This window comes from Tigriopus californicus, chromosome 4 (assembly GCF_007210705.1).
Source record: "Tigriopus californicus strain San Diego chromosome 4, Tcal_SD_v2.1, whole genome shotgun sequence".
In the NCBI taxonomy this organism is placed as follows: Eukaryota; Metazoa; Arthropoda; class Copepoda; order Harpacticoida; family Harpacticidae; genus Tigriopus; species Tigriopus californicus.
The window spans coordinates 10,200,247-10,222,879 of NC_081443.1; the positions used below are offsets into that span (position 1 = coordinate 10,200,247).

The window sequence follows — 22,633 nt, forward strand, 5'->3', positions numbered from 1 at the left end:
TAAAAAGCCATATTAAGACTTAAATACTTTTTGAAACACAAACAAAAATTAAACAAAACAAGTTGCTTTGGAAGCACCAATGTGATTCATCATATCCAGTTTTGCAATCATTACGCTCATTTCTTTCCTTGAAGAATGTAACATTGATTGAGGGCTTACTCAAACTGTCAAAGCTTGAATGGATCAAATTGTCCATTTGTAGCACAACTGCTGTCAAGAATGTTGGTGCAACTGTTATCAAGCCATCTTTTCTTATTTCAAATACGATCAGTTTATGGTGCTGATTATGAGTTTTCGCAAATGAGAGACTTATACGGGTTTCAACTGGATCCAAGAACTCTGATTTTAGAGGAAGATAGTTCTAAACAAGAACATAATGGAGGTAACGACATTTCATGTTTCATAAAATGTTTTACCCGAATCATGGACGACGGTACTCTGAACATATTTGACACCGCCAAATGTGCCCCAAAAGGACAAGGGAAAATTTTGAAACCATCGAACTGAACAATGCAACCAGAAATAAAAAATATTCATGCCATCCAAACCACGCAGATTCACTCGCCATAGACATTTAAAATAATAGGGAGGAACATGGCAATTTCTACCTTGTACAAGACTGCTTGTCAACCCGTTTTTTTCTACTTTTCAAGCTTTCAGTTATCCAAGTTTAGTTTGAGCTAAACGGGTGATCCAACATGGAAGAACAAAGAAATTTGAGGAAGAAGGAAGAGCTTGAGCGAATAAAACTTGCGAGTTAGGTGAATTGTGTGAAGTTCCAAAATGTTTTTGATGCCAGTTGTTGCCAGAAGCATCCAAGCACTGAAAGTGAATCAAAGTTGTTTTAACAACTACAGAGAGAAAAAGAGCCAACAATTCAATAGGTGAAAACTGGAAAAGTATACTTTGAAATAATCAGCAATAGTCTCAAAAAAAAGGATGGAGGATGAAAACCGATCCAAGGTAAGGCCTAGATCATCGTTTAGCCCCGTTTCTTAATGAGATCAAAGCCTATAGGGGCATCCGACGACAAATGGATAGACCTCCAATTAAATTGCGATCTCCATGCCGGACTACACTCGGTGCTTAAATATGGCAAATGATTTGGATTTCAATGCGCTTGGGCACTTTTTGCCTAAATATGAATCGTTGCTATTACTTATGATAAAGATATTTGAACAACAAGTTTAATTGCGCTTTTTCTTTTCTTAGTTTTATCGAAGTAAAGTCTTATGGAAAACTTTCTTTCTTACGCGGAAAACGCGTAATTTACAGAACGATGTGAATATTTTTTTGTTTGGTTTTTCACGGGCTTTTCTAAACGCTACTGGGAATGTAATCCCTTGGAAAAAATGAAAGGTTATAATTCGTCCTTCTATTACTTTTCCATCTTTATATGATATTTGGTCTACCAACGAATTTTAGTTGGCAAACCGATCTAGTCCTTAAATGTAGGGTTGATCTGGAATGTTATCTAAAAAATTGGTCCAAGTCTGACTTGAAAGATGCTACCGGATCAATAAGGCCTACGTATTCCCTACGAATATTAGAGGGTAGCAAGTTAAGCAATGAAGGAGCCCGAGAAAGAAGAGATGTGGACTTCATTGTTCGAACTAGCCTGGATTCTTGAAGGCTTGAAGGTGCTCTCAAAACGCACATTAAGCCTCGACGGTTACTACAATTGACCCTAAATCCTGGGTTGGGACAAAGGTCATGGATACTTTTGAATACGTACAGTATCAGATACCTTTCGTACCTTCTCTGAACACTGTACAGTCCCAACTTTTTTAGTCTCTCCCAATATAAGAGCTCTCTCAATCCTCGGATGTTCCTAGTGAAACATCTTTGGACTCGTTCGACCTTTTGCAAGCCTGCTGAACTCATTGGAGCCCAAATAGGTGAATCATATTCAAGATGTGGCTGAACAATCGGCTTGTACAGAGTTAGCATTATGATGCTATCCCTGGACAAACAGTAAATTTACTTTTACTGCAAAGGAAACAACCAAGAGTATCAACTTTAATGCTAGATATTTTGCTATAACTGCCCTGAATTCAAGAGTTTCTTGCTTTCAGATCCACTCTTAAGATGTGCCTTGAGTTGCCAAAATGATTGTCAAACATTTGAATTTAAAGACGGCGTATGTCGGTTGTATAAGGGATTTACCGTTATCAAATCAGCTGACCCCAATCAAGTTGTTCAGGTCCGAATAAAGCATCGTCTGGATCCACAATCCCCTCCGATCCTTCCCATGGGGCCACAGATCCTAGTGTTTCGTCAAAACGCATCAGATCAGATATTTTGGCCCCCTGGCGTCATAGCATTGAACAAGAATCAAACATCAGCTTTAAGATATTCGATATTGGACGAAATACACGATCTTCGAGGGACGGATGGCAGTTTCCACTTTAAACTGTGTTATCCAGGTTGGTATTGCATGAAAGCGGACTTTAATCTTGACACTTTTTGATCAATTGACTTCAACGTTTTGAAAATGATTTGCGACTCTCTTTGTCACTTCCTTTAAAATTTATCTACCGTATGGCGCATATTATCCTACACACTTCTTAAAATGTTTTTTTTTCTGATTAAAAGTAATTGAATGGTCTTAAAGCCAATTCTAGAGATTTTGTGAGATCTGTAGCTTTCTTTTGCGCCCAATTGGGTAATATTCTTCAAAACTATAACAATTATATTCAAAGATGTCCGAGCTCTGCGAAAAAACCTTTGTGCGCATTGCCTGCTTTGGAATTGTCAGGAAGACAGTGTGGCGAGCAAGTGCTCGCTCATATTGTGTCTATCTGTGATATGTATATATAGCTAGGAACTCTTGGTAATAAACCAGTCAACTACCATCTCTAGACTCATCAACATGGTGGTCCATGCGTCCGCCATGTTGGTGACCCCGACGTTTGGCATGAGTCCGTCATGACAGTCTACAATATAAAAAAGTTGTACAATAAGTCTAAAGGGTTAAAAAGAGGTCAAATAATTTAGGAAGGCCTCAATCTGTCCGAACTAGGTACCAACTTGGCAATGAAGGTTGGCTGGTCACCAGCAACAATACGCACAAAGACTTTTTCACAGAGATCGGACATCTTGAAATATAATTCTTATTGTTTTGAAGAAATTGACACAATTAGTCGCAAAAGAAAGCTACATTTTGAAAAAGTGTGTAAGGTAGTATGGGCCACACGGTACAAAATATTTGATGAATGTCTGAAGTAACGTCTACAAGATTTGATATAACGTTTGAAACCTATGAATATATTAACAGGTCATTTGGTTTACATAATGCAGTGTATATAAATCTTTATTGCGAGAAGCATGTCTCATTGGATATACAGTATGTAAGGCACAAGATAGTTGTTCGGGCGAAATATGAATGTCGGTAGCTCCCTGAGAAAAAGGAAACGGAAGAGGAAGAAAAAGTAAATAGAATAGATTAAGTTGTTGTTGTTTTGACGAGAACACGAGGAAAAATATAAGGTGAAAAACGAAAGAAAGTTATTTATTATACAGTCCACTTGTAAACCACTGAATCGTCGGACCAAAAAAGTGGTCCTACAAGCCGGATCGTGGATCAAGATGAAGGAGCTCAAGACCCAGATCAGTTCGCTGAAGCGAAGCATCACCCGACGGATCAACCTTTTGGACGTGGACCTCAAATCCGAAGAACGCATCTCGAGGACGGCACTAAGGCGCAAAATGGAAGCCTTGGAGAAGGTCATGAAAGAATTGGAAGTAGTGATCACAGAAGCCATGAGACTCTAGGATTGGAGCGACGAGGAGAGGATCCAGATGGAAGATATCCTTGGGGAAGAAGAAAACCGCGTGGTTAACAAAGTGGGTCAAGTGCAAGACCATTTGGAAGCCAGAGCGGATGAAACCGAGACACTCTTTGGAAGCGATCAGCGAGATTTGAGGCTGGATCTACTCAGAAGACGTGGAGAGATGCACTCAAATCCGGAAAATACGGGAGCGCCTCAGACCAAGCACGCCCATCAGAACCGAACGAACCCTTCTAAGATCGAGGGTGTAGATTCGACAGTGCCCAGATGGTTTCAAGACTCGCCGACTTCTCCGGATGAAGACGGTTGGATCGAGGGACTCGCACTTGATACTGGCCACAGTCATAACGAGCATAATAGCACCTATCACACACCCTTGAAGGTTATCCCAAAAGAGTTTTCCGAAAATCCGTGCGAATGGAAGGAGTTTATCACTATGTTCCATGCATTGATTCATCAAACTTCTCGTTCCCCACAGGAGAAGCTTTGCCTCTTGAAGTTGTCGTTGAAAGGGGAGCCCTCCCTTCTCCTCAAGAATATCACGGGGGGACAAGATATGTATTACAAGGCATTGACATTGCTGAAGAATCGGTACGGGGACTCAAGAGTGCTGAGAGTTCTTCACCTAAACAAGCCTCGCGCGATTGAGAAAGTACGAGAAGGAGATCCAAGTTCTATGAACAGATTTTCCATTGAAATCCAAGGTCTTTTAGCCGGACTGAATCTCGAATCGAGTGAGTCGCAGCACTTGTTGGCAGAATTGGAAGAAAAGCTCCCATTGAACGAGAAGATTCAATGGAGAAGATTTCGAAGAATCAACGGAGATTCAATGCAGGCATTCAGCGAATGGGTCGGAGAACTCGCCCAAGACGCCAGGAACATTATGATAGTGAATCGCGAAACCATGGAGAAGAATCATCCACGAGAAAAACCCAGATCTAGTCAGACGTACAGCACCACAGTTGAGACCAAATGGGAGTTCGATTGGACAAGCCGTGCCCCGTGTGCACAGGCCCGTGGCTTCCTCTTTTTAAGTGTTCATCATTTGCCCAGAAGTCCGTGGAGCACAGACTTCAGTAGGTTCAAGCAGAACCGTTATTTACAGGTGCTTGAGAAACGGCCATAGGGCCCGGGATTGTCAAAGAAGTTACAGATGTGAAGTCATGGATTGTGGCGAGCGAGGCCATTATCTCCTTCACGGTCATGGGATTGAGAATTCGAAGATGGGGAAGACTTCAGACAAGAGGGAAAGCCAGCCGTTGTTGACTCACGCGACCCAAATAGGGCGAGGAACCCAGGTGTCTTTGGGCCTCATCCGGGGCGATGCTGTTGGTAGCGATGGACGAATTATCCCTGCTACGATCATGATTGACAATTGCTCTAACGCAACGTTAGTTACCAAACGATTCCGAAAGAAAGCTGGCTTGAAAAAGAAGAACTTTCAAAAGGTCGCACTAGGCGGATCCGGAGGTCAGTCCATGGAAGTGGGAACAAGTCAAGTTTCGTTCAATCTGAAGCCGCCATTCCATGATAACCCATCTCGGCCAATTATGGCATGGACGATGGACTTAATCACGCAAGGTCAACAACGATCAGGTTGGAACGATACAAAGGTCAACTTTGAATATCTGAAAGGCCTTCCACTTCAGGATATTGGAGGTGAACCAGACATCCGTATTGGGCAAGATTTAGTCGACTTTCAGAAGCCATTAGAAACGAGGAATGGGGGCTCAGGTGAGCCCTACGCCGTGAAAACCATTCTGGGATGGGTCGCCGGAGGACCTTGCGGAAATGCACAACCAGAGCAAGGAAGTTTTAACTTCTTTTGGACCGATGTGAATCAAGAAACTGACGCGGTAAAAAGATTTTTTGATGGAGAATCGTTCGGCACAGAATTTCCCGGGAAAAGTCAAACTAAAGAGAATGAAGAAAGAACCCTCCAATAAATTAAAGACAAGATTGTGAATCAGAAGAATGGAGAGGACTATGTTGCATCGTTGCCATGGAAGAAGGATGCTCCAACATTAACCAACAATTTAAGGGAAGCAGAGAAGCGTCACAAATCTACTTTGCAAAAGTGTGAGCGAGATCCGAAGTATACCCACGATTACCAGGCGGCTATGGACAAATACTTGAGCCAAGGCTACAGCGAAGTGATATACGAATATGATGCAAAGGACGCGCCTGTGCACGGAGATCCACGGCTGAAGGAAGCTCAACCGTTCCTCCCTCACCATGGGGTCTATAAGAATGAGACAAAAGAGAAACTCCGAATTGTCTTTGACAGTTCTGCGAAAACCAATGGAGTGAGTCTCAATGATTGCTTGGAGGCGGGTCTGCAGCTTCAAAACGAACTCCTGCACGTGCTCACTCGGTTTAGGGAAGAAGAGGTCGGATACGTAGCAGATATAAGCGAGATGTTTTCAAGGATAAGATTGACGGAAAAGGATGCAATGAAGCATAGATGCCTGTGGAAGGGAAAAGAGAAGGAGATAGCCGTGCTTCAGATGAATTCGTTGACCTTTGGCGATGGACCTTCACCTTGCATTGCCATGTAACGCTCGAATCAGGTCTAACAAGATCAAGAAACGAGACTTAGTAATACCTAAAGAACCTAAAGAAATGAAAGAAGTGTTGGTCTCGGTGGTAAATCGTAGACTGCCTTTTATTCATGATAAACATAGCTTTATATACACAACTGGAAAAGAGCTTAAGGCAGAGAAGAGGAGGGGCTTAAAGCGCGTGTTTCAACTCTGTCGGCAGACTTGGGACCTAACCCATGAACACACGTTCAACTCAATCAGGCATTAGTCAAATGTGCTACAACAATCTCCTTTGTACTATATGTATTATTGTTTTGTATTGTATTGTATTTGGTATTACATTTATCCTTGGATATGCTACATGTATATGTTACCCTGAGTGTTCGGTTCTCAGATTTTGGTAGGATAGTGGCCGTTCTGTAATACCTGTTGATCGTTGGTCGCTGGGTCCGTTGAGAGTAAAGCATGGATTCATCGTTTGAGAGCAAGCGACCATTCAATTGGGAGAGGTTGGGTTTGGTTGGTTGAGTTCCCGGCATTTCTGGGTTCTCCTCTCTTTGAGCTAAGATGTCATTGGTCCGGAATGCTGTTGAGTTTCCGAATGAGTGAATTAGAATAGAACTATCGGAGATATATTCCGAGTGGTTTGGTTCTGGCTGGCCTTGACAGGAGACGAATGAGAAGAAGTAAAGCTTGGAAGGAGATCAAAGGACAGATGAGAAAAATAATGGTATTGGTTACACAACCTATACTTATGATCACACCAACTCATCTTTTCATGAATTTTAACCAGAATGTATTTGACGGTAAATTCTCGATATCTTAATCTGATTATCTTTGAACTCGATCGAATGCTATGAGGTAAGACAACAGAGTGCGCTTATTGCGTGTTGTTATTTGGGGTATGTAACTATGTCATGAGTAGAGGTGGGCAAATATGCAAACTTTCGGACCAAAATATGTACCTGAATATGCAACGAAAATGGCAAATTATGGAATAGATATTTGCAACACATTTAGGAACTTTGCTAATATATTTAAGCCTTACAGGTTTAATGTCTCGATAAGACTGCTTTATTCAGTAAAATGGTATTGTATTGCAAAGACCACCCAAATCATCAAATGTGATGTGTATATCCTATGTCCTAAACCGCTCATCTTATTCAAAATAAGCACTTTATACGACCACAAAATCTTGTTGAATAGATGAACTCGGCCAAGTTTGAGCCCAAACCTATTTTTAGGGAACTCAGGAGACATGTTCAAAGTTGTGTAGTAAACACTACATAAAAATGAAATTTTCGGCCTGCTCTTGGTCAGCTACATAAGCTTTTGACAACATAACTTTGAAACGATCGACTTTGCATGTAAATGATATAAGATTGACCTACCGTTAATTGAGGAGATCTACGTTTCTTATTTTATTACTTTAATTCGAAAAGTGGCTCAGAGTGGCTATGACCAAGAGCAGGCCGATTTGGCGGGAAGCTCGTTTGCAGTCCATATTTCTAGAAGTCCGTGGTATAGGGTATTGGTTTGGTAGAAGGTTGCGAAGGAGAATATGTAAAGAGAGACACAAGAAACACGCCCGAAATCAGTCAACACAAGAAAAAGCATTTGACAAGAGGAGAGAGGTCGAACAAGGAGACCCCGAATCTGAAGGTTCTCAAGGACTCCAATAACCGAAGGTCCAACGGTAAAAATTTCCACAGCTTGACCACACGAATCGACAAGAAATGCTGTCGGGTTCTGCAATAATCACGGTCAGATTTCAAATGCTGGTTAATTTCACTGCGCGTGCGATGGTCATTGATTGACTCCTGGCCTCTCAAGAGAGGCCCATTCGGTTGATCTCCATCACTCCATTTCTCATCTGGTAAGCCAGGACAGGGACAGCTAGGCTAACGCGGACGGAATACTCTTTTTCAAATCTTTCCCGCCAAAACATCGAGAGGCCGACTTTTGACTCGATCAACAAACTCCTCATACCAATAGCCTGCGGAATACGATCAATCTAAGTGGGGGTTTCGCGTAAAAAGTGATAGTGCTCGGAGATTTCAAAGGTCGTGTACCCCCCCCAAGAAAGACTGGTTTCTGCCGCTGGTGGAGTGTCATTTACCCCTGATTTCAAGTATGAAGGCCTCCCAAGACAGATCAATTGAGGGCCAAAGTGACATTCAGAAATGATGGACTTTGTTCGGTTTATTTGGGCTGCTCAGCTTACTATCCCAGTTCTCCACCAGACTTGGAGTCAAGTTTGACTTTTGAAAGCAATGCAGGTTGCTTGATAACTTGACAATCCACGCTACTAGATAAAACAACAATTATAGATTTCATTGGCCGGAACATTCTGTCATGAAGAACTTTGAATGATAAGTAATTTAAGTTCTCAAGTGCATTTGGGACCATTGTGTTCAATAATCCGTGTTGAAGAACCATGTCCAGGTCGCAATTGCAACTCAGGCCTGACAGATCCAATCCAGGAGCTCAAACTGCATGTACTATTCTATGCATTGTGTTTTGGAGAGTAGAACCCCAATAATTTGCAAACACCAAAGTGAAAAGATCAATGAAAGGACATCAAAGTGCAAATTAAGTTATTCCTTTGAAATTGAGCCAACAATAATAAACCCACGTGAGTATAAAATTGCTATTGCCTATCTTTTTGCCCTAACAACGCCTTTTTACTGGAAATATAAACCCTCAATAAGGACATTGGTCATAACTAAGAATTGAGAGAAAACTCCCTGTTGAGAAGGTTTCCAAACAAAGCCCATGTTTGTTGAAAATTGGCAGCCAATCAGATCGGTCGAATTTGATGACGTATACTCAACGTCGCGTATCTATGCCTAGAGCATCTATAGTACAGAAGACATTCCTTGACCAAAAGAGTAGACACCATCATTTCCCCTAATGCTTGGGCTTCTCGTTAGAAGGCATTGAAACACCGAAGAGAAATATTCATTTAGAACCTCTGCCATGCGCACATCCTCTGACCTGGGGACATCGTTCTGATCAAACAATGTTTCTGGACGCCATTCGAAGGTTATTAACGTAGCCAAAGGCACCTCGAAAGTTTTGCTTTTGTGAGAGTCTGCTCTCGGATACTAGTTTAGCCTTCCGGACCTCTTTTTGAGTAAAGCATTTATATTTCTTAAAACTTCTGCGATCGCTCTCACTTCCAGTCATTTTAAAGCTTTTCTACAATGTCGCTTTCTTTCTTGTCAGCTTTAAAACGTCTTTGCTGAACCAAGGTGGTCGTCCTTTTTCGCGCCTCCGTCTCCACGGGAAGAAAGGTCTCAATCCCATTACAAGTTCTGTCTTAAGTTTGTCCCAAGCTTCTTCCACCGAACCAACGGAGAGTTCATGCACCCAATCGGTGCTTAAGAGAGAAGCGGAGCGCACTAAAGTCGCCCCGGGATAGAATGGGAACGCATTGTTCAGATTCAACATGGTTGTCGCCAACAAAGATCCAAAACTCATGTGGTAGGTGGTTGCTAATGGTCAAATCAGTCCTGGGCAGAACAAATTGGACACAAGCAGGCTCGTTGGTAAGAAGCAGGTCAAGTGTGTTGTCTTTTAAGTCCGTAGTAAATTCAATCATCTGATCAAGGAACGCGTTCTGCACACTCTCCAAGAAATTATTTTTGGAGCGTGACGTTCCATATGTATGTTTCCAGGAAATGTAAGGATAGTTGAAGTCACCACAAATAACGGTGAACGAGGATATGGTCGAGACGTAGTCATTTAACGACACTCGATCAACTTCTAGGGCGTTTGGAGATAGAAACACAACAACCAAAGTGACGTCTTGCACTAAGATTGCACACACTTGAGGAACATTAACATGCACTTCGTGGCATTTAATGCCTTCGCGAACCATTATCATAACTCCACCGCCCCGTCCATCTCTAGTATCCAACCTATCCTTACGCGCTACCACACGATAGACAAGGCCTTCAAACTCAGAGGAGAGAATACGATCGTTTAACCAGGTTTCCGAGAGAACAACGAAATCAGGAGTATCATTAAAAAGAGGCTGAGCATTAGAGGTCCGTGACCTTATTTACCAAACTCCGTGCGTTGAGGTAAATTGAGCGTAGGAATGTCATCTTCAATTATTGCTTTGACTACGAGTGACCTTAATAGCAGAGAGCAAACACTGAGGGAAATGGACATGAATATAACATCTCCCACCGATGTAAGTGGAAACGTAGTGAAGTGTTTGTTCCAATGCATATTGGGAATATTCATAATTGGCCTTCTATGGTATGTAATGTTTCCTGTTTGAATGTTCGGTGAGGGTACTCGGTGGTAGGCATGTTATGTTAGATGAAGATAAATGTGAAATTGTTTCTTCGCCTTCACTCAGGCCGTGTACCTCATGGATCCTTGATGATACATTAGTCATCTGGATTGGCGAAGGAGTTGTTCCAAACGTTGTATGTCCATGATGTCTGATATTGTACGTTTTCAAAAGTATCCATGAGCTTTGTCCCAACCCAGGGTTTAGGGTCAATTCTAGTGACCGTAGAGGCTTAATGTGCGTTTTGAGAGCACCTTCAAGTCTTCGAGAATCCAGGCTAGTTCGAACAATGAAGTCCAACTCTCTTCTTTCTCGGGCTCCTTCATTGTTTAATTTGCTTCCCTCTGATATTCGTAGGGAATACGTAGGCCTTGTTGATCCGGTAGCATCTTTCAAGTCAGACTTGGACAAATTTTTAGATAGCATTCCAGATCAACCCTACATTCAAGGATTAGCTCGGTCTGCCAACTCAAATTCGTTGGTAGACCAAATATCATATAAAAATTGAAAGGTAATAAATAGACGAATTATAATCTTTCATTTTAATAGTACTGGGGATTACATTCCCTGTAGCGGTTAGAAAAGCCCGTGAAAAACCAAAAAAAAAAAAAAATCACTAGTGGTTACATGGCGTTCAAGCAGTTGATTGTGTCTTTGAATGTACCTGGTTTGAAAAGAGCGAGAAACATAACAAGTGCGCCAACGGTCCTGATAATGCTTAGTCCGAGAGAAGAGGTATGAATTTCAAACATATGGAATCCAGATGAAGAATCCCGATTGATATATATATATGTGTTGGATTCGGTTGTCTTGTAAAAAAAATTCCCTTTTATCGTGTCCTTCAGTTTTTGCAGTTGAGGGGTTGCATCCTATCACTGGGTGAATACTCAATATCATACTAAGATTTATGATGGAGAGATTCAATTGAAGGTCCATGAACGTGTTCGATGGTCGTGAGCCGGTGGATGACTAGTTGTTTATTGACTTGAGTTATAGGTATATATACACAGATGAGAGTTGAATCACCGAGAGCATGCATTGAAGGAAAAGAACTGATTGACAAGATGAGACAAGAACATAACAGAATGAAATAACGATTTGTCGCTTTTAAAGCGAATGAGACCCGTCTTGATTTGTTCAGGCGAGGTGATCTTCTGATGGCGATCTGGTGATTAGACACTGGTGGAGAATGCAGAGATGAATGGAAAGCAGTTGACATACCTAGATATAAGTCTTACCTCTTGTTTCGAATGTGAAGATAGGGAAATTGGTTTCAGGTATTTTCAGTTTGTCCAGAACTCTTCCCCTTTTTATCTGAAGTGATATATTTTGACAGTGTTTTTCTCTATTTGAATAACCTGTCTATTTCTTCGCTGAGAAATTGTCTCAAGCAACTGTGAATATTGGACTTTGGGGTCATGTTCAAAAGACCATAACCAGTACGGCACACATAAGCAATGACAACGAATTTAAATTCAATTTTTCGTGATTTCAATCCCCTGAATATGAATCTTAAATGTGTATATGATACTACTGCCACCGGAATTAAAACGGCATTTGACATCAGTGCAGGCGGCGGATTTGAAAGTTTTTCACATATTTTTTGGAAGACACAATTTTTTTCATGACATAAAGTTTAAATGCCACTTCTTTCTCAATTTTAACCTGGCAAACTACTGCTTTACCTACGCATCACTTTCACATGTGTTGATGATATTTTATTGAGCCCATTTCTTTTCAAAAATAAAAGCATAATTTACCATAAAATGGCATTTTTAATAATTTTATCCCTTTCTATGGTTATCTTAATCCCATAAATATTTCACATCCGCCCTCTAGATGGATTGATGAATGATGAGATGAACTAATAAAAGGTCTATCTTAATAACAAATGGGTTGTTAGCCGCACTCCAGAGCAGCTTTCGATGACCTTTGAATAAGTAAAAACGGGGTTCAAGTAAAAAAAAAATCACAAAATTTCATTAAATACGTTTCAGACGCTATCAAGTTCAACTTGGAAACTGTTTTTTTTTTAGTTTTGAGCTTGTATTTAGGGAGACCAACGTTCATCCACAAAATGCTCACAAATCAAAAAAAGCAGTGGGAATTACACTCCCTCTAGCGGTTAGAAAAGCCCGTGAAAAAACATACCAAATCAAAAAACCCGTAGGGTTTGACAAAATACACTACAAAGATGCACTATCTACATTTTCCAGAGTTGAATACCAATTTGTGCTATCGATGGAGTCAGAGTGAACATCCCCTTGCTGTGCAAGGTCAAGATGTTCCAAAAAACTTTGTCTACAAGGAAGGACCATTCTCGAAATACCGTGGTTTCTTTGGCTTATCCCAAAGCACTCCACATCAATGCCTCCTTAATGGAGACTTGTCTGGATCATCTCGGTGGTGGTTTGCTCTGGGCACATATCACTCATTTGGAGGACAAGATATGTTTCCTGGACCTGCTGAAAGGATAGTCACATTGGTGGAACTGTATGTTGAATTGTAATTAGTAGACCTCGAATAACAAAGTAAAATCTGTCTTTGTGGCCGAATTTTTTTATGCCAAATTTCCCACTTTTTAAAGCCACTTTTTCTCGTTTTTGACTTCAACTAGTTCTCACATTATACCCTCATATCTTAGCCGTTTTGTCTTGTAAGTGCATATGAATATCTTCTTAACTACTTATGCACTCCCCAGCTATTTCCAAGAGAACGGCCCTCAAGTCAAAACCAATGAAATAAAGGCTATGGATTTTCATAACATCGTTTGCCTTCCACATTCTTCTGCATGAGAAGTAGCTTGATTGAAAACCTGAAGAACTCATCCTTTTTCATCTTTATTGCTTGTTTAACTTGGCGTTGTTTTGATAATTCAATATATTTTTTTATATATTCGTTTTTTTTGTCAGCTGACGCCTTAAATGGTGGACGCGCCTTTTTACTTGACCGACAAGAACATTGCTTTTATGGTTTTAAATTGATAAAATAGTTCCAACTGTGATACCAGTGAGCAGGGCCACTCCCACGAGCAGTGCCCCCCCCCTGAATCTGTGATATGCCCCGTTCAATGTACCTCCCCTTCCAATCCCCCCTTCCCCTTCCCGGCCCACGTCTTCTTCAAGACGTGAGCTTCTAGCCCTTCAACCCTCTTCCTCTTCCTAATCATCCCTTCCTATTCCCCCCTCAATGGCCATAGTGATTTCTCTTTTCTAGGTCGGATTGAACAACTCGGTATCGAAAGGAATCAGCATCGGCGGCAACAGCGGATCAACAACAAGCGGAGGAGAGGAGGGAATCAACCGGTGTCGTCCTGCTTGCTCAATTGTCATGGACAGGCGAACATGCTGCGAGTGGCTGGAGCTGGACGGTGTCTCGACAAGATCCGAGGAAACTTATCCGAGACGTGGGTCACCGAGGAGAAACACGAGAGTTGCTTTCCTGGCAAATAGAGCTTAGTAATTGCTGCCAGGAAGCCCGTTGGGCGTGGTCGGCCCGGCGGTGGGTTGGAGCTCTATATTACCAAACACTTTGAGACCACACTTCTCTCGTCCTCTCCTCATCACATAGCCGTGAATGCCTCAGGCATCACCATCATTGGCATTTAGTTTTGTAGTGAAACAGCGTTCAGCCAGATAGTAATGAGTTGCGATAGACCATTATAAGGCAAGAGAGATAGTCACCCGAGCAATAAGTATGGAGCGAAGACTAATGTTGGAAGCAAACATTGCAAAGATGTCAAGGCCAAGCATGCAAATAACGGCAAGGAAGATTAATGAGTCAAACGTACAAATAATGACAACGAAGATTAATGAGTAAGCATTGCGAAGATGTCAGACCTAGCAGGCTGGGAGCAGATCCAAAGACCTGTCAACCTGTCATATAACAATAACATTAATACGAACATTTAGTGCTATTTAGCCATACATATCTGTCACCACCCGATGCATAAAAAGTGTTCCAAGAGGTTTCTTGGTAAAGTTTGTCTTGAGCGTAAGATAAGTAGCTACTGGACTCCCAACATGAGAGTACTGTATGTTTGTGCCTCCATACTGATACGTATATATGAACTACGTCAGAAATAAAGTACTGGCCACAAGACTTGTGCTACTTCTACTTCTTCTTGGGATGTAGGCGGATTACCCAAACCCATCACTCCAACCTACTCGTTAGATCAAGATCAAGTCGAATCCGCTAGAGTGTCACCATCCCTTGGTATCATCAGTGGTACTGGTCATCGACAATCCATACCGCTACCAAATTGGCACAGTCGGTAGGATCCGACTCAACATCTGTGGACACCCCAACGTGATACCCTATCATAAGGACACCCACGATGGCAAGGTAATACTTTTGGCACTCTAATTAAAGTCAGAAAACGGTTACTTATGTCGTGTAATTCAGTCGTCCCGACATCCATCCAAAAATCCAGAACAGCTGCTTTCTCGGGAAAAGCTAGGCGGGAATTTCAAACCGCCTTTAAGGACAAAACAGTCTAACGATGGTGACGCTACATACTCACAATTCGAGTCACAAATAACCAACCTACTAGCATACCGATCCTAACCTAAATCCCTGGCCGAAGTACAGTTAATCAAAAAATTAATTAACATTGCTCATGTTGAAGGACAAGAAGCAATCATCCAAAAGATCGGGGAAATGGAAGGCGAGCTCAATGCTCTCCGACAACCAACAACAGAAACGGAACATACCAAACGATGGGCTCCGCATCTGTTTACCGATCCTGAGCAGTACCTCCAATCGGGAATTCTATCGATTCGAAGCTACAGCCAACGTGGTGGCCGCGGCCGACGCGTGGACCACCTCACAGACCATCAGAGCTGTCATTGCCTGCGTTCGAGACGAGGGACTGGACAAGCTGCTACCCGCTGTATGAGACCCATCTGTATTCCGATCAACAGACGAGTTCTGGACCAGAGTCTGCAAGCAATTCATCTCTCACGCGCATCAACAGACGACAGTTACGAGGCGGGACATCTCCATTGACCTTCTAAGACAAGTTGTCTCCATTCAGTTTCGGTCAAGGAAAAATGATCAATTCAATGTAGGACATTGGGCGATCAGGCATGGAACATCAACAAGGTCAAACTGACATCACGCTACCTGGCCATGTTGCCAAAAGATCCAACACGTTTATGCTTCCACACATGAGGCCAAACAAAAGCCATACAAATGCGACTTAAGCAGCGTGTACTCGATAACAAAAGTGGATCATGCAAAGTATTGGGACAGACCCCAGCCCGTACGGTCTAAATAGCGCCAGGGTTGGGGGAACTACCTACTTGAAGGGAGTGCGCATATCTGAAAGCGATATCGGTAGTTTGGGAGGTTGGGCACCATGGAGCTCTCAACCGGGTCACTATTCAATGTCTGATGTCGAAAAATGGAAGCAAGCTTCACCTGTTTTGAGAATATAACTGACTTGAAATACCCGTGTCCAGAGCGAAAAATAAATTGTCCCTTGGGAGACTTCAGACACCTACTGCTATGTTCTAAATTCAAACCATTATAATAGTTTAGCTAGATTAGACCCATAGACAAGATGACGACTGGTAACGACGGCAGTAAACTTCCTTTTCATCATCATGAAAGACAATGTTTACTTATAGTCATTATTAGGAGGAAGTACAAGCCAGTCGAGGTTGCGTTGATACTTATGATCTATTCCGAATTGCACGTTCAACCATGCTTTCATAACATTGCAACTTCCGGTCGTCATTAGCGTAAGAGAAGCTATCGAGGGTAGTTGTGTGAGAACCTCCGCTACACCCACCGACCACCGGTTCTCATTCTCTTACGCAGTTTGTATGTATCTTATTTTTACCATCAAGATTCTCGCACACTTCTAGACAGTTATTAGACACTTACTGCTATATTCTAAATTCAAACCATTGTAATAGTTTAGCTAGATTAGACCCATAGACAAGACGAGGACTAGTAACGACGGAGGTAAACTTCCTTTTCATCATCATGCGACCGATTTTTGTCAAGATTGTTTCCTTTCAGATTTTGACCTTTTGGCCAAAATAAGTTAGGAAAACGCAGAAGCAAATTTCATTGCAAAACTCATACTTAAGGCTCCTACACATATGTTCATTTCATATAACGGCTTGAAATCATTATATAGGACAAGTTGAATAAATGGTATACAAACGCTGTATTGTTGTTGTCCGAAGATTAATGTAAGAAAATGTTGTCAGAGGCGACAAAAATTTTGAAGATGCTTACATTTTATTTCGGAAGCCAGAAATTGGTAGTTCGTGTGAGACGTGATTTGTTGATTTGGCAGTCTTCTACCCGGTAGTAGGATCTTTGTACACCCAAAAGGTGTGCCTTATATTGGATTGATGAATGATGAGATGAACTAATAAAAGGTCTATCTGCATAACAAATGGGTCCTTCGAACACCAATTTTTGCGTCAAGTTTATTACATGTTCTCTCTAGATGGTCTCTCCAGAAACAGAGTGTGCGATGGACGCTTCAAGAAGTTCCGAGCTCTTCGCATCGCCAAAAGAAAGTCCTCTGCGATTGATTGTCATGCACGAATTGAGCCATTTCAAGTGCCGTGTTTAATATGGGTATTCCCCCTTTTCCGACACATTTGTTGTCGCATCATTGGCAAATGGCACTGTAGGGCATTAAGTGTTAGCCCTACCATTAGGAAAAGAATTGTGTTACTGAAGTTTTTTTTAATTTGTATGCATGTCTATTTGTATGAGATGGGGGATGCATGTTTCAGCTTGGTTTGGAAGGTGCTACAGTATCATCTAGGCACATTTTGCTTGTTGCTTGTCGCTCTATTGAGCAAGGAAGAGGAGAAGGGAGAGCCATAAGACTCATTGGGCCCAAACCTCCATATTACTTGGGTTGTGTGCGAGATCTTCAGCTTGAGGTGTTTGGACCTTCAATATAATGCATGAATGAATTTGCTTGTTTGCCTTCTCAACGCCCAAAATTTACACTGGTTGTATGAGAACTTAATAACAGTTTCATGCTTTGCATTTGGATGCAAAATCCCCTTCATGGCATGGCTGGGTTGTAGGGGGAAGGAAAATATGTCAGTAAATATAAGAATGAGATGACTGAAAAGCAATATAGAACATTTTCGCTTTAAATGTCACTAGTTTTATCATTTTCTGCCACGTGTTCAAAAAACTGTTTAAATAACTTCTCTTCCTTTTACTGAAGAGAGTCTGAATGTTCTTCAAAAGCCATGCTTCAAAAGTGTTCTCCGTTCTTTGCCACTTTCTCAGAACCTTAATTTGGCCATTAAAGACATTAAAAAGCCATGTTAAGACCAAAACGTCGTTTGGAACCAAAAGAAAACGACACAAGTTGTTTTAGAATATCTATTGTGATTCCTCATATCCAGTTTTGCAGTCCTTACGCATACGTTCATTTCTCTTCGGGAAGAATATGATATTGATTGAGGTCCTTTTCAAACTGGCATTGTTTGAATGTGTCAAATTGTCCATTTGTAGCACAGCTTTCATCAAGAATGTTGGTGCAACTGTTAACAAGTCAAACTTTTCTATTTCTAACCCAATCGGTTTATTGTGCTGATTATGAATTTCTGCAAATGAAAAACTTATACGGATTTCAACTGGATCCAAAAACTCTGATTTTAGAGGAAGATAGCTCCAATCAGGAACACCATGGAGGTAACGGCTGTTCATGTTTCATAATATGTTTTACCACAATATAGTCAGTGCATCAATTCAATAAGTAACTTGCTTTCCAATTTTCTTCACCACTTCTTCTCTAAAAATGAATCATTACTTATAGTTATGATAATTACATATGAACAAAAACAATATTTTCAAAGTTCTCATTAGGGAAAGGATCTGCTCCAGGACTTAAATGTGGTCTCAAAACGGACTCTTTAGGACTCTATATGGTTGAAAAATAGGTTGTGACGGCTCAATATCAAAACGAGTTATTTGTGGTTCAAAATCTGCTATCATAAAGCATTGATTTCTTCAGATTTGCATGCAGAAATTTTAGTTTAATGAAATTCCCTTGAACAATTGAACAATTCCCTCTAGTGAAGCAATTCGACAGTGACCACAAGCCCTTTAATGACTCTATCGAGCAGATAAAATGGACTTTACATGGGTCTTATTAGACAATCTAGGGCGCCATAGCGTGAAAGACGAGTCCATGAAATTACACTAGGTTGATTCCATTCACATTAAACCTCAGCGCATCCTCACTACAAGATCAATACCAGTGTACTACAAAGAAGAAGCAGACAAAGTTATCAAGCAACTCGAGGACGATAACATCATAGTGCGTGTGACTGAACCAACAGACTTTAGGAACAAGGAAGCCGTATGATCTAAAGAAGGTCACGGACTTTTAGAAATATGGACTGCGAACGAGCTTCCCGCCAAATCGGCCTGCTCTTGGTCATAGCCACTCTGAGCCACTTTTCGAATTAAAGTAATAAAATAAGAAACGTAGATCTCCTCAATTAACGGTAGGTCAATCTTATATCATTTACATGCAAAGTCGATCGTTTCAAAGTTATGTTGTCAAAAGCTTATGTAGCTGACCAAGAGCAGGCCGAAAATTTCATTTTTATGTAGTGTTTACTACACAACTTTGAATATGTCTCCTGAGTTCCCTAAAAATTGGTTTGGGCTCAAACTTGGCCGAGTTCATCTATTCAACAAGATTTTGTGGTCGTATAAAGTGCTTATTTTGAATAAGATGAGCGGTTTAGGATATAGGATATACACATCACATTTGATGATTTGGGTGGTCTTTGCAATACAATACCATTTTACTGAATAAAGCAGTCTTATCGAGACATTAAACCTGTAAGGCTTAAATATATTAGCAAAGTTCCTAAATGTGTTGCAAATATCTATTCCATAATTTGCCATTTTCGTTGCATATTCAGGTACATATTTTGGTCCGAAAGTTTGCATATTTGCCCACCTCTACTCATGACATAGTTACATACCCCAAATAACAACACGCAATAAGCGCACTCTGTTGTCTTACCTCATAGCATTCGATCGAGTTCAAAGATAATCAGATTAAGATATCGAGAATTTACCGTCATATACATTCTGGTTAAAATTCATGAAAAGATGAGTTGGTGTGATCATAAGTATAGGTTGTGTAACCAATACCATTATTTTTCTCATCTGTCCTTTGATCTCCTTCCAAGCTTCACTTCTTCTCATTCGTCTCTTGTCCGTCCTGCAAGGCAAACCAGAACCAAACCACTCGGAATATATCTCCGATAGTTCTATTCTAATTCACTCATTCGGAAACTCAACAGCAGTCCGGACCAATGACATCTTAGCTCAAAGAGAGAAGAACCCAGAAATGCCGGGAACTCAACCAACCAAACCCAACCTCTCCCAATTGAATGGTCGCTTACTCTCAAACGATGAATCCATGCTTTACTCTCAACGGACCCAGCGACCAACGATCAACAGGTATTACAGAACGGCCACTATCCTACCAAAATCTGAGAACCGAACACTCAGGGTAACATATACATGTAGCATATCCAAGGATAAATGTAATACCAAATACAATACAATACAAAACAAAAATAAATATACAAAGGAGATTGTTGTAGCACATTTGACTAATGCCTGATTGAGTTAAAATTGAACGTGTGTTCATGGGTTAGATCCCAAGTCTTCGCCAACCAACCCAAACCACACTTCTCTAGTGGATATTTGCCTCGAATGGTAACCCTTGAAGCCAGAATGGGCAACAATCCGCCATATATGAAACTATTTGTTTTAACTATTGGTCCGACGATTCAGTGGTTTACTAGTGGACTGTATAATAAATAACTTTCTTTCGTTTTTCACCTTATATTTTTCCTCGTGTTCACGTCACAACAAGAACTTGATCTATTCTGTTTACTTTTTCTTTCCCTTCCGTTTCCTTTTTCTCAGGGAGCCACCGACATTCACATTTCACCGGAACATCTCCTCCCCCCGGGGCACTCGCCACCGGCGGGTCACCACCATCGATCGGCTCCTTGGCTCTCTCCAGAAGGACGAGCTTAACTACAGGGCGAAGAAACTCGCCCTTGGGGGTGCTCACTTTGGCTTTCCTAACCAAGCCGTCCATTCCCGGGTACACCTCCGAGATGTAACCCCAACGCCACTTCCCCCGTGGCAGATTATTGTCCACAACCAAGACGACATCTCCCACGCAAAGGTTCCTCTCTTGAGATCGCCACTTGGAACGAGCAAGCAGGGTCAGAAGGTATTCGGATTGCCACATTCTCCACACATCTTCCACAAAGGATTGAACAAATCGATAACTATCCCGTGGATTAACGACTTTCGTGTTCACTGGAATAGGAGCTAGATTCTTGCTAGCTCTTTGAATCAGAAAATGATTAGGAGTCAATGCTTGGAGATCTTCTGGATCCCCGCCGACGTAGGTGAGAGGACGTGAATTTAGCAATCCCGTGACTTCTGATAACAAGGTCCTCAATTCGAATTCCCGCAAGCTCCGTCTCTGTTGTGCTTGGGTCATTGCTTTGTACAAGGCTCTCTTCGAACTCTTCACCAGGGCCTCATGTATGCCACCAAAATGAGGCGCCGATGGCGGCTGGAATTGCCACGTGATGCTTTCTTTCAACATTTCTTCCTGTAAGAGGGGGTCACGATCTCTGGCACTCAAAGCTTGTCTCAACTCGGCCTCGGCTCCACGGAAGTTCGTCCCGTTATCTGAATATAGATATCTGGGTTTTCCCCTCAAATTACAGAATGTTCTCAGGGCATTTAAGAAATCCGGAGTCGACCGAGATTGGGCCAGCTCCAAATGAACTGACCTTGCGACCATGCAGACAAAGAGACAGCCATACCTCTTTCCGTCTTGTTTCGGCTTACCCGGATTTCGAATGGTCCAAAATAATCCACAGAAGTATAGTAGAAGAGCGGCGACGGAATCAACCTCTCCTTAGGCAAATCCGCCATCCTTTGCGTCAATGGCCGCTAGGATATCCGCTTACATGTGGGACACTCTCTTTTTACTTTCTTGACCAACTCTCGTCCCTTTGGAATCCAATATTGTTGACGCACTTGACTCAATGTGTATTCGGTTTTTCTGTTTAGATTCTGACAATGCTTGCTTTGGACGATTAATCTAGCTAATGCACTCTTCGGACTGATGATGGCGCGGCGGGATGCTTGGCGTCATAAGGCAACCTTGCCAATCCAACCCGTCCTCCAACTTGGCAAGGTAGACTAGCCAATCTTGTGGTTGAAATTTTACAAGGATACATTTGCCAGTTTAATTTTCAAATTTGCCACTTTTTGCGCGGATTATTTTCTACGTACCAAAAGCAATTTCATCAAATGGTAATAAAAATGTCTTAAACTTCACGATCACAAATCAATAAAATCATGGTCAACAATTATGATATTATAGTTATGAATTGTTTATTTTAAGTAAGTTTTAAGTGATATCATAAACTACCTTTGTCCGTCTCCCAGCCAAATGCCATCAGCGACGGGAGTTGACAAAGGATCTGTTCAATCTGGCCCATCCACTCTACTGCAATAACCAAGATTTTCATCACTTACCGCTACCTACCTGTCTTTGTACTATCTATAACTCACCTCTTACCTTTTTCATGTACATTGAACCAATTCTAGTCATACTCATTGTGATATCACTTCTAGTCAGCTATTTTATTGCCTTTACCTTCTTGACATTTTTCTTGTTTTATCAACAAACCTTTGTATAATGTACATACATCGGATTTTATTTTATAGTCATTTTTACGCCATGACATGACCAAGAGTCGCAATAAAGATTATTATCATTAAACTATATTTGATTGTTCTGCATGCTTTTGAGAAATGGAACGTTTTCATTTATTTTTGGGACATTGAAAAAGCATATTATATTTCTTGCCAATTTCTGTAAGGTATAACCGGAGCATTTTGCAGCCAAATTTGGTGCAAATTACAACTTTTGAAGG

The 22,633-nt window shown here is 41.4% G+C and overlaps 2 protein-coding genes across 2 annotated transcripts; one reads left to right on the forward strand and one right to left on the reverse strand.

Moving 5' to 3' along the window:
* The first annotated feature begins 200 nt into the window (after nt 1-200).
* Nucleotides 201-13,428, forward strand: LOC131879236 (uncharacterized). Its single transcript, XM_059225498.1, has 3 exons — nt 201-382; nt 2,076-2,426; nt 12,857-13,428. Exons 1-3 carry the CDS (start codon nt 220-222, stop codon nt 13,147-13,149), a joined length of 807 nt encoding a protein of 268 aa, XP_059081481.1. The 5' UTR covers nt 201-219; the 3' UTR covers nt 13,150-13,428.
* A 6,414-nt stretch (nt 13,429-19,842) lies between these two features.
* On the reverse strand, nt 19,843-21,623 carry LOC131879608 (uncharacterized). The gene is made up of 3 exons (XM_059225968.1): nt 21,479-21,623; nt 20,557-21,374; nt 19,843-19,872 (listed from the first exon to the last, which is right to left on the reverse strand). The coding sequence occupies exons 1-3, from the start codon at nt 21,621-21,623 to the stop codon at nt 19,843-19,845; spliced, it is 993 nt and encodes a 330-aa protein (XP_059081951.1).
* Nucleotides 21,624-22,633: the final 1,010 nt, after the last annotated feature.